The sequence below is a fragment of the Equus caballus genome, chromosome 5 (assembly GCF_041296265.1).
Source record: "Equus caballus isolate H_3958 breed thoroughbred chromosome 5, TB-T2T, whole genome shotgun sequence".
Taxonomy (NCBI): domain Eukaryota; kingdom Metazoa; phylum Chordata; class Mammalia; order Perissodactyla; family Equidae; genus Equus; species Equus caballus.
Window position 1 is genome coordinate 7456296 of NC_091688.1, and position 12705 is coordinate 7469000.

The following is a 12705-nucleotide window of genomic DNA, read 5'->3' on the forward strand; positions in this document are numbered from 1 at the left end:
TTTTTCATTAAAATAACAATAATAAGAAGAAACACGTTGCTTTTAAAACCTCCAACAAAGAAATGACCAAATTTTTACTAAATATTCACATAAACAGCAATAACATTTTAAATGTTACGTTTGCATTAGCACGTGCAATAGCATGCCAGCAATCAGTGGCACTCACGCACTTTTCACCCTACTAAAATTTCCTACTGTGTTATCAATCACTCTGCCTGAAAGCACAGCAGTCAGGGACTGGAAATGATTTTTGGTTAAAAAAAATAAGAAAGGAGGACAAAACTTTCTCTAAAAAGCACTTAATTTTTTAATCATTTTGGTTCATGTAATTATCAGTGCTTGAATGCGTGGTTGGACGCGTTCGGTGTCATCAGCGTGTGAAGGCAGCTGCTCCCTTGGGTGCCTGTGTGCTCACATATTCTCATGTCTGCTTTCCAAACATCGGAACAACTCAAATGAGACTAAGCAGATTTGAATCAAAAAATTAAAGACAGAAAGGAAAAGCCCTCAAGAGCGACTTTGAAACCTATTTTGTGCCCTCGTTTTTTCTTTTTCTCTCTTCCCCTTTCTCTCACCATCATCCTTTTATTTCTCTACTTATTTCCCTCACTTGCTAGAAGACAACCTTTAGATATACATTTCTAGTTTACCCCGATGGCTCTGATTCCAAATATTCTGTAACTTCATCTTTGTAAATAAACCCAAAATTGTCAAGGCAGATATCCACGAAAACATCAGATTAAAGAAAAATCTCCTGAAGATGTAAAAATAACATAGCAACATCTATTGGGGGCCCAGCATGTCCCAAGAATTGTGCTAAATGCTTCTTTACATTAGCTGATTCTTTCTTACAACTGGGTCTATCTCTAGCTTCATTTTGGAGAGAAGGAAACTGAGACCCAGAAACAAGTTACTTGCCTAAAGTCATACTGCTGGTAATTAGCCAACACTGAATTCAAACCCGGGTCTCTGACTTGCAGCTTTCCCACTGGCCCACGAAAAGCCTCAGGGAGATTCACTGCTCCGAGAAGGCTGGCTGCATCTGGTCCACAGTGATTACAATGGTAGCCTGGGGAAAGAATTTCTATTTATTGAACATTTGATAAGAGGCCATTTTGAGGAAGGAATCTCTGACCCAGGACATTAGCTCCCAACAAACACAGTCGTGCGCCACATAATGACATTCTGATCAATAATGGACCACATATCTGACAGTGGCATAAGATTAGTACCATATAGCCTAGGTGCGTAGTAGGCTATACCACCTAGGTTTGTGTAGATACTGCACAGGAGGAAGAAATTTTCCTCTACCCTTTTAGGTTCTTCTGGCTGGTCTAAGAATTAAATTGACATGAGACAGATTAACAGGAGAAAAACAAACAAGAGTTTAATAACACATGGGAAAAACTCAGGAAAACTGAGTAACTTGCCAAAATGGCAGAAGCTCTCACCTTAAATACCATCCTCAGATAAAGACAAAGAAGATGTTGGGGGTGGGGAGAGTCAGGGACTTCGAAGGCAAGGAAGGCAATTCACAGGTAGGTAAAAAGGAGCAAATGTTTGGAAAATAAGTGTTTGGCCACAGAGAAACAGAAGAACACAGAAGGGAGCCCAACAACAGGCTTTTCTAGGTTCCTTCCTGTCTACCACCCAGTTCATGTTATGCTCAGGTGATAGCTCACTTCCTGAGACAGATTTTTTTAATCGGAATTCTTTTAGGCAGTTAAGGAGGAAGTAACAAGAAAAATGTTCTCAGTCTTTTATTTCTTAAAAATAATCAGCCTAAAATAATCCTCATGTTAAAGAGACGCATTTTGGGGTGGTAAATTTTATTCCCCTTCAGTGCACTCTACGATGTTCACACAACAATAAAGTTGCCTAATGATGCCTTTCTCAGAACATATTCCCATCTTTAAGCAATGCACGACTGTATTTGCTCAATTAATTATCTTTTCATTGAAAAGGATATAAGGAGATGAATTAATTTATTTTACCCATCAGGAAATCAAGCCATTGCCAAATACGTATGCCACCAGTATAGACCAAGTATGCTACCAGGAGCTATGAGAAAATAAGAGACAAGCCAAAGAAAATGCCCTACTTTGGGGAAACATACAGCCTTAGGCAGAAAGAAGACTAACAGATATGACCCAGTGAACCAACTCTGCAATGCAGTCTCCTCTTGTGAGGAACACACTACTTCCTCTAGGTGTCAAGAGAATGGCAAGCTCACCACAGAGTTAGGTGGTCATAGCGCCTCTGAGGACCATCTCTGGCCTGTCGTCTCACTGCCCCCTGTCTGGAATGCACTTCCTCCGCTCTCCACCCATTGAAATTCTATTCACCTTTCAAAACCTGGAGGAAAGAGTATTCCTCTCTGTTGCTTTCCTACCACCCCGAAGCCAGAATTAGCACCTCTTCCTTCACGCTCTTAATGCAATGTATGCATAAGACATCTCTCTGTTTTAGCACTTGACACAGAATATTGTAATTATTTATTTTCGAGTCTGACTTCCCCTCCAGAGTGATAGATACTCTAAAGACGGCTTCATGTCTTGTTAACCTTTTGCACGCCCCCCATACCTCGCCTGGGGCTTAGCAATCGAAGCCCCTCATTGAGTGTTTGATGGCAAAATTAACCAGAGAACGAAATCATAGAATCTGAGTTGATAGGCCCTTCTAGAGCATTTGATTCTACCCTCTACATGATCTATTAAGCTCCCACTTACAGTATCTCCAAAAAAATCATCATATAGACTCTACCTGAACAAAGCAATGATCAGAGCTTGAAACACTGGGAAGTGCTTATATTGAGCTGAAATTTGCCTCCATACAACATCTTCTGTTCCCCCATTGGCCATAATTCTAAACTTCTGTCTTTGTTTTGCAAAGTGAGCCCAAGGCAATTTGTTTCGCTGCCCAAGCCCTCAGCAGTTAGCTCACAGGGAACCAGGTCCCTGGCTGGGCTACCTTCTGACTGCCATAATATTTGGAGCAGATGCATTTCTTCTTACTGAGCCAGCCCACTGCTTTCAATCAGCAGTGTGAGCCTGAAGCAACAACGTCCTAAGCAAGGCAGTACACAGCACTGGTTCTTGCTATCCCGGGAGCCCGGACACCCTCTCTCCGGGGAAGTCACAGCTCCCCCTGCTGACCGACGCTATAGTTTCAGTGGGGCCTTGCCAGGGAAATTGCCTCGCCCTCTCTCTCAATCCTGCCGTTGGAAATGCCTCCGCGCTCTCCGCTCACGAACGGAAACTGCTTTGTTTCCTGGTGTCCTACTGAGGGCATGAGTGTCTTGCTTTAATCTGACCTGCTGTCCTGATGGAGCCAGCACGCTGGTGCACACAGCTGCAAATACCACATTTATATGTGCAATCTCCCCCGCTTTGTTCCTGGAGCCACTTTTCCTATAAGAGTGGATATTCTTCATTGAATGCCTACTATGTCCCACAAAAATTAATAGCGTTTTATCCCATTTTACAAATGAGGACACTGAGGCTCAAAGAGGGTATTTTCCTATGCACCACACTGATTCGTGATAGAGCAGGGATCTGAAACAGACGTGTCTGGTCCCAACACCCACACTCACTTCACTGCATCACCTGCCTTTCGAAATGTAGGGTCACTTTCCTCCTCTAGGACCCAGGGAGGGGGACGTGATATAAGGTTGTTGGTTCAGTGATGTCCATCAGGCGCTGGAGCATGACTTCCTGGAAGCTCTTCCCCAGCAAATCAGATCCATTTGCTACTGGGAAGCAACCAGCCCCCCAACACTTTTACCGGACACCTGAAAAAAGTGGGCCTTTTCATTTCGCTCAAAAAAGATTTATTACACATCCATTACTGCATGTTCCAAGCGCTGCCCTCGACACCGAGGCCACAGCAGAGAACAGCGCAGATGAAGTCTCTCTCATTGAGCTGCTTCCCTCAGGTTCCCAATCCTAAAAAGCAAAAGCTGTATATCGTTTTGTGGAGAGAGCTCATCTGCGAAAGAAGAAAATAGCAACTGTTCAGGAAAACTGCCTTTGGGGCTGCTTCTCACATCTCCTCGGTGACCCATGTGCTTTAAACGCTTACTAACTTGGGAAGATAAAATTGTCACAAACATATTAGGGAGTAACCTCTAAAATCCCATGATCTAGTGTTAAACGTGTCTGTATTGACCAAAATGCTGTAGGAATTAAAAGAACAGAGGCTCATAGATGGGAAAGGCAGAAGAGGAAACCAGTGTGGGGCAGTGTTTTTATAGTGAAAAGAGCTTACATTTATTGAGCATTTTCGATGTGCCAGGAACAGTTCTAAGCCAATTGACATGTGTCAGCTCACTTGATCCTCACAAAGCCCTGCAAGGAAACTGCTCACTATTTTCTCCATTTTTGTGATGCACAGAGGGGTTAAATAACTTGCGCAAGATCACACAGCAGTAACTGACAGAGCTGAGCTTTAACCCAGGCAATCTAGTCCAGAGCCTAGTTGCTTAACCAAGACACTGAATTGCCTCTCAGCATTCTTACAAGTCTGTGTTGACACATGGCCTGGGACCACACAATCCTACACCTGGAGCAATGGTGACAGTGCCATGTTCCTGGAGGGGAATCAGTATCTGATGGAGAGAAAAGGGATGATTTTCCATGCCTACGTTTCCACCACACACCCTCCAAGGCAGCACCTCTTTCTTCCGCTGGGGACCATCCCCTGGCAGCAGGTGGCAGGAGGATGGACAGCACAGCTGGGACCCTGTCCCTATGCCAAATAACTGACACTCACCCAAGGCAGTGTCTCGGCTCCTAGTGCCTCCACCACCCCACGTGGGGCCTTGTGTCACGTCACCACACCAATCTGAGCTTCAGTCTCGTATGTTTATTTGAAATCGTGTTTGACAAGGCTATCCTTTCCAGGTGTGCCGCTCTATCTCGTTCTCAGGTTGGTGAAGGGAGGCTGAAGGCAGCAGCCCAGTCCAGAATGTAAAACTCTGTCCACTAAAGGGTCAACTGCAGCCACTCTGCCAGAAGTGACAGTCTTGGCAGCAACTGTGCTAACATTTGACAGCAGTTCAGAGTGAAAGGGTGGGAACGTCCCAAGCACATGGCTAAACTAGTGAACTGAACAGGTCTCTTCTCACATTCGTGACACCTATACAGACTCAAACAGAGCAAATCTCTTAATCTTCCTAATCTTTTTGTTACTGAACCAGGTTAATTTTGCCCGCCGCCCAGAATGCCAAACACTGAGGTGACGAGATTGCAGCAGAGAGAGGGTCTAATCACAAGGCAGCCACGTGAGGAAGCGAGAGCATGAGCCTCAAATTCAGTTCCCCGAAAATAGGGACTCAGGGATATTTACGGGACAGGCACAAGGTGGTCTGAAATGTGGAGAGAGGTGATTGGAGGTGAGGAGAGGGGAGGCAATTGATGATGTGCGCAAGCGTAGTCAGACTCCATGCCTCTTCACAGGACCCATGTTCACAAAACGGCGGCATTAGCATGATCTGAGGGTGGAGTTTTTAGCCTCTTGACATCAGAAGGTCGCCTATCAGACATCTGCATGGGTCCAGTTGATGGGTTGGTGGTCTCAACCGGCCTGAAGTGGACAAGGAGTTCTAATTCCTGAAGAACAGCTCACACGCCCATTACCATGGTGACCCAGGCCCCAGGCAGATGTTATCCATAGGAGCCTAGTGGGAGTCAGATAGCACATTGCCTCAGCAGCACAGTTAACGATGGGCGGGTTAATAGCTAAAAGCTATAATCAGTAATTGCAAAAAGGAAAAAAACTTTAGTTCCTAGCTATTCAATCCTCAATGGCTACTTCACTTTTCCCTGGTTTCGAAAGCAGCCAAGGATGGGGTGGGGCTTTCACCTGTGAATAAAATGCTCTGCTTCGTTTTCTCCACACAGGACAACATGGCCAAGCGAGTTGCAATTGTCGGGGCTGGGGTCTGTGGCCTGGCCTCCATCAAGTGCTGTCTGGAGGAAGGACTGGAGCCCACCTGCTTCGAGAGAAGCGACGACCTTGGGGGGCTGTGGAGGTTCACTGTAAGTGAAGTTTCAATAGCTTTGTCATGTGTCTGTTGGGAAAAGGCTTGACCAGTGCAAAAAGAGATTAAATTTCTTCCACAGGGGCTGGCTGCCCTGGGGAGGGGCTAGATACATCTGTTAAACAGGAGGCCGAAAAGGGTCATCGAAGTTGATAAAAGAAAGAAGCAGGGCACAGCCTGGGCTTGGGCAGGAGGTGTGTCAGGCGCCTTACAAGCTTTATCCAGAGCCAAGAGGAAGAAAAATGCACACCAAGGGTGGAACAGGATGGAATGGCTGGGACAGGCCAGTAAAGCCCAGGACAGGGGGAGCAGGCACAGAACTGGGGATCTGAAGCAAGGCCAGAGACGCAGTGTTCAGGGCAAAGGTGTAAATGCAGCACAGGAATTTCAGCCTCTGCCTGCAAGACTGAGCAGCTTGTACTGCACCTTTGTCCAGACCTGCTCCACCTGAAGTAAAAGGACACAGACCTCAGCATAGGAGGAGTCCTATACTCGAGGTCCTGCCATCCCAACAGGCCCAATCCATGCTAAGAGCAATCAGAAGTAGATAGTGGGGCTTTGCAGTCCTTTTTTCCCTGAGCAAAAGAGAAGTAATATTCTCAAATTTCAGCAGGGCTCCATCCTGGATTGGAGGGTGGAGAGAGGTGAGGAATGAGGAAAGGCAAGTACACAGCCCACCTTTGGCTGGCTGGGGACCCAGGGGGATCAGAGGGGCCCTGCCTGAGGCTGTTGAACTGGGAAGCAAGGCAGGAAAAGCATTCAGGGAGCTCCGTGGCTCAGCCGGGGAAGCGTTGGCATCGGATCTCCCCAAAACTCCTATTTTCCCTCCTTGGGAGAGTGAGAACATTTCTCATGAGCTTCAACGTGCTAAGGAAACAGCTGCTAGGAATAGTGAAAAGAGGCAAGGTGTCAGATATTCTGGTCTCAGAGCCCCTACGGGGCTGAGGGAAAGCATTCCCCCACCAGAAGGGTAGGACTTGGAACTAGAATAAAGTTAATTATTTTCTAACTCAGTGAGCAAAGTTCCAGAGAGGCCACGGTTCCTACTTCAGTCACAGTCCTCCCAGCGTAGGCCAGCTTGGCTCACATAAAGAACTGCGCATCTTTGTTTTGTTTTTTTAATTTAAACGTTATATAGCTTTCTGGTGTACGTCATAATATAGTCAGAATTCTGTATAGATTACATCATGTTCACCACCCAAAAACTAATTATAGTCCATCCCCTCACATGTGAGCCTAATCACCCCTTTTGCCCTCCCTCCTTGAATGGTCACCACCAATCCATTCTCCATTGCTATGTGTTTGTCGCTGTTTTTTTTTTTTTTTAAGATTTTATTTTTTCCTTTTTCTCCCCAAAGCCCCCCGGTACATAGTTGTATATTCTTCGTTGTGGGTCCTTCTAGTTGTGGCACGTGGGACGCCACTTCAGCGTGGTTTGACGAGCAGCGCCATGTCCGCGCCCAGGATTCGAACCAACGAAACACTGGGCCGCCTGCAGCGGAGCGCGCGAACTTAACCACTCAGCCACAGGGCCAGCCCCTATTGTCACTGTTTTTATCTTCCACTTATGAGTGAGATCATACAGTATTTGACTTTCTCCCTCTAACTTATTTCACTCAGCATAATACCCTCAAGGTTCATCCATGTTGTCGCAAATGGCCGGATTTCATCATTTCTTAGAGCTGAGTAGTACTCCATTGTGTATAAATACCACATCTTCTTTATCCATTCGTCCCTTGATGGGCACCTAGGTTGCTTCCAAGTCTTGGCCATTGTGTATAATGCCGCAATGAACATAGGGGTGCAGGTATCTTTATGCCTTTGCATTTTCAAGTTCTTTGGATAAATACCCAGCAGTAGGATAGCTGGATCATATGGTAGATCTATTCTTAATTTTCTGAGGATACTCCATACTGCTTTCCATAGTGGCTGCACCAGTTTGCACTCCCACCAGCAGTGTATGAGAGTTTCCTTCTCTCCACATCCTCTCCAACACTTGTTGTTTCCTGTCTTGTTAATTATAGCCATTCTGACTGGAGTGAGGTGATATCTCATTGTAGTTTTGATTTGCATTTCCCTGATAGCTGATGATGTTGAGCATCTTTTCATATGCCTGTTGGCCATCCGTATATCCTTTTTTGGAGAAATCTCTAAGAACTGCACATCTTGAAAATGTGTCCAACCACCAAATGTGACCATCGAGGCATAGAGACCTCCCCAAGGGGACTAGGGAAAAGAGCACATCTGTTCCCACAACTCAAACTGCGTAGTTTCACTAGGACAGCAGAAACCTGATACCCATGCCCACTGAAGCCATTGCCAGTCAAACATGATATCCTTCCCCTGAGGAACCTCAGAATCCTTCTTAACACAATACTCTAGACAAGTACTATTAATCCATCAGAGTTGGGAGTTAGCTCACAAGATGAAACTGCTCAGGTAGAGAGGTAATTAGCAGAGTTATTTGGTTAAAGTAATCTCAGTCAAAGCAAAAAAAGTGAGTCCAGAGACCTTGGCATACTAAACAAAAATGCACCTTATATAGGTCATGGACATCTAGTTATTAACACAAAAAAGTCATTGATCTAAGAATCAACAGAAATAAGTTCTAGATCCAGCTGTGCCTAACTGGCTGTGTGACTTGGGCAGGTCAGACACCTACACACAAAGCACTGTGGGGGGACACAAAAGTGAACAGGATTCACCGTGTCCTCAGGGAGCTGTGAGGCCGAGGGGAAAAGTGCAGGACCTTGCAAGTCAGAAGCAGTGCTGTGGAGTGGAAATGAGGTCAGAATTGCATCCACTTGAGGGAAGCCAAGGAGGGTTTCATGGAAGAGATGGCACATGGTGAATTTTGAAGGATTTCAACAGGCAGAAGAGATTGAGGGGGAGACACTAGAGAGGGAATCAGTACAGAAGAAGTACTGGGCAGGCTTGGAAAATAAAAGTAGCTTATTGCTGTATGTGGTCCTTGGAAGAGAAATAATGGGAGGGGAGGGCGGTGGCTGAAGGTTTGGCCAGGGGATTTGTACTCAATTTAGAAAGCAATGGATAATGAGGAGCAGAATTCAGAAGATGTCATTGTTGTTGTTGTTATGTTTGTTTTGTTTGCATGATGGGAAGACCCAAATATGTTTATAAGTAAAGAGAAAATATCTGGAGGGTAGGAAACGATTGAATATGTAAGCCCAAATTGGAACAAGATCCTGGCAGAAAAAGGAAGTCGTGGAATTGTAGGCCCAGGCGGAAGCATTCACCTTGGAAAGGCAGAGAGAGACAGCTCCCTCAGAGACTGGAGGGGAAGGAAAAGTGAACACAGGAGAGGAATTTTGAGGTGGAGGGGAAGAAGATGCAGGAGCATGCACATCAGAGGCCTCAATTCTTTCCGGAAAATATGGCGTCTGTGGAGGGTGAGGAAGGAGTGGGCGTGGTGCACGGGGGTGGAGAATGAAGGAAAATAGACAAGGCCATGAAAAGATACCGTGAGGCCCGCGATAGGGCATCAAAAGGAGGAGAAAGAGGGTGACCCAGCAGTAGCCGAGTGAATTGGTGCCCAATTAACAAGTCATCCCAGCCCCACTGCCTCCCATTATAAAATGAGAACAGGGAACCAGTTTGGGAAATGGGTAAAAGCTGAATTACTCCAGGCCAGGAAGCAGGAAAAGCCAGCCCTGCCTCCATTCAGCAGCAGTCTCTTGTACTCCCTTGGGATTCCTCCAAAGCCTGATTGAAAATCCCCAAACTAGGGGACCTTGAAGGGGCCTTCCAGCTCTAGCAGGCTAGGAGCCTCCTGGGTCTTCCTAGAGACATCCTTGTCCCCCTCTTACCCTTACACACACACACACCCCCCCACAAAAGTTTGGGTAGCCGTGTCAGTAACACTGTAGGTTGATCACCTCGATTGAATATTGAAGAAATAAAATGTGAGGAACTTCCTGTCACTCACTAGAACTCTTAGAGAAACTCAGTACAGGAAGGGACGATACAAATCGCCTTCATGGAGAGCCACACTGACCTCATCTAGAGGTAAAGATACTACCCTGGTAGAAACAAATCCAGCTCCATCCTTTGCATCCCTGAAACATATTCTCGGGCTTAATAACCCTGCCTGGGATGGTCTCCCTCCTTATGGGCATCAGGGTCTTCTTCTCTGCACATGCATCCTTTCATTTATGCAACAAACATTTATTGAGCACCTACTGTGTGCCTTATGGACCACATACTTTTTAGACTCAGTGAGGGCAATGATGAAGTGTAATACTTCACCCCTTAAATCACTGAGGAATTGCTCCTCAGCTGTTTCTTCTCTAGGCTTGATTCTTACAATTTTTCTTTAAAATCCTTATTTCAAAAATTCAGTGATCTTGGTAGGTTTCCTTTTATTCATATATTCAACAAACATTTATTGAATTCCTATTATTTTTGAGGGGGTCCACCTGACAGGCCCCTACCCTTTGGGGGCTTTCTCAAATCTCCTCTGAGTTTGTAGGTCCAAGAAGTGGACCGTGTCCACCAGTGAGAGCCTGCCTCTCATTGAGGAGAGGAGGTGACAAAGTGAAACGGGTTCTTGCTGCTCAAAGGAGAGGGAAAAAAGAAGGAAATATTTGTTCCTGGAGAACAAGAGGCGTGAATGCCATGCATCAAGAGGATGTCTCTGTTCAGGAGTGAATTTTTATCATTTTACTTCTATTTTTAAAATGGGTAAAGAGAAACCTCTGACCTGACAAAGCTCTCTTCCCACTGCCTATAATCCTCTCTGAAGGACACAAAGTTTGAGAAAGTAAATCCCCATGGTAATTGTAGAAGAATAATACAAATACCATTTCTTAAGAGCTTACCAGACACCGTTCAAAATGTGTTATAACTATCATTTCAGTTTATCCTAAGGGATATGAACTATTATCATTCTTATTTATAGCCGAGGAAACTGAGACACCGAGAGGTTAAGAAAATTCCCAAGGTCACCCAGCTAAAAATGTAGAGCTTGACTATGAAGCCAGGCCTGACTCCAGGGTCTATGCTGTCAAGAACTACACTCCATGCATTTTCAAAGTCTGTTTCACAGCTCAAGAATGAGGCCAGGCAAACCCTGGACTGTTCATGGAATCCCACCAAGTCTTTGCAGAGAGTGGTGACTTGCCCACTGCATTGCCGGACCAAAGTGGACCAGCGAGCCCTAAACCCCTCCATTCCTGCTCTCATTCTTTTCCCTCTCTCCACAGGCCAGCCCTCCTCCCCTCCAGTCATTTTTCCCTTCAAGACAAAAACGTTTCTCCTAAGTGGGCCCATCAATTCTCAGGAGGTGTGTCCTTCCACACTCGGTGTGCCGGGGCCACTGGCAGACCCACACAGAGACAATGCTAAGAGTGCCTGCAGCCGGGGGTCTGGGAATCGCTGGGCCAGGTTGCTTGTTCACTGAGGCAAACTCGAGACCCGTCTTCTCTGTGTGCACGCTAAACACTCCAGACCTGGGGGTTTTCCAGGAGAAACAATTGGTGGGAGGAAAGAGAAAGGAGAGCAAAGAGGTGGCCTGAGATTCCACCCTCAGGGGGAAGTTTCCACTCTAAACTACAGTTTCCCCTCGGCTAACACCTGTGAAACATTCGGCGTTTCCTGGAAGGTTTTCTTCTTCCTGCCCTTACAATTATCTTCCAAAGTTTGGCAAAACAGAGTAGTTGGTTTGGGTTTTTTTCTATTTTTGTTTGTCCATTTGTTTTAAGGTCCCATAAAATATGATTCCCTGGTTTATCCAATTCCAGTCAATCCCCATTACTTTCTGGTATTTAAATGTCATATTTAAGTGTCATTACAAAATGCTTTAAAATTTTGGGGGGGCCAGCCCGGTGGCACAGTGGTTAAGTGCGCACGTTCCACTTCTCTGTGGCCTGGGGTTCGCCAGTTCAGATCCTGGGTGCAGACATGGCACCACTTGGCAAGCCACGCTGTGGCAGGCGTCCCACATATAAAGTAGAGGAAGATGGGCACGTGTGTTGGCTCAGGGCCAGTCTTCCTCAGCAAAAAGAGGAGGATTGGCAGCAGATGTCAGCTCAGGGCTAACCTTCCTCAGAAATAAATAAATAAAATAAAATTTTTTGAACTATTTTTATGGAAATCTTTACATGTATTATGCACACCTCTATCTGTCTTAAACAGTACATATTCCAAATTTAACTTTTTATTGTGGTTTACTAGAAATTGACAGTATTAGCAAAGTGTTATTGACTATGGGATGCTCTCCGATGCCAGAGAAAAGTGGGGGAGCTTGGGTCTAATTGGCTCCAAAATGTTTGTAACTGATATTTTCTCCTTAAACAATAATTTCTTCCCTTGCTGTTTGCTCTCGCTTCTCAATATTACAGCTCTTTACAACTGCTCCTATTCTCTTCTTTTCTAAAACCCAGGGGAGACTTTGATCACTTTTAATTAAATCAATCCAACACTAAATTAAGTTGTAATACCAGCTTCAAGTTTAAGGATGTTCTAAAACTCTACTGTCCAATTAGGTAGCCACCAGTCTCAGAGACCATGAAATGGAGTTGATACAACCAAGGAACTAAATTTTTTATTTCATTTAATTTAAATTTATTTTCATTTTAAAACCGATACTCAATTCAGTTACTGAAGAACTTTTAAGTACAGTGTTAAGAATCTGAGTACGTGAATCC

The 12705-nt window shown here is 45.2% G+C and overlaps 1 protein-coding gene across 1 annotated transcript in view; it reads left to right on the forward strand.

Moving 5' to 3' along the window:
• FMO1 (flavin containing dimethylaniline monoxygenase 1) overlaps positions 1 to 12705 on the forward strand; it is a 33970-nt gene that overhangs the window by 3429 nt on the left and 17836 nt on the right. The window contains exon 2 of the mRNA XM_005609652.4: positions 5901 to 6038. Coding sequence (XP_005609709.1) covers positions 5907 to 6038 — 132 coding nt within the window. The 5' untranslated portion in view covers positions 5901 to 5906. The remainder of the gene's footprint in view (positions 1 to 5900; positions 6039 to 12705) is intronic.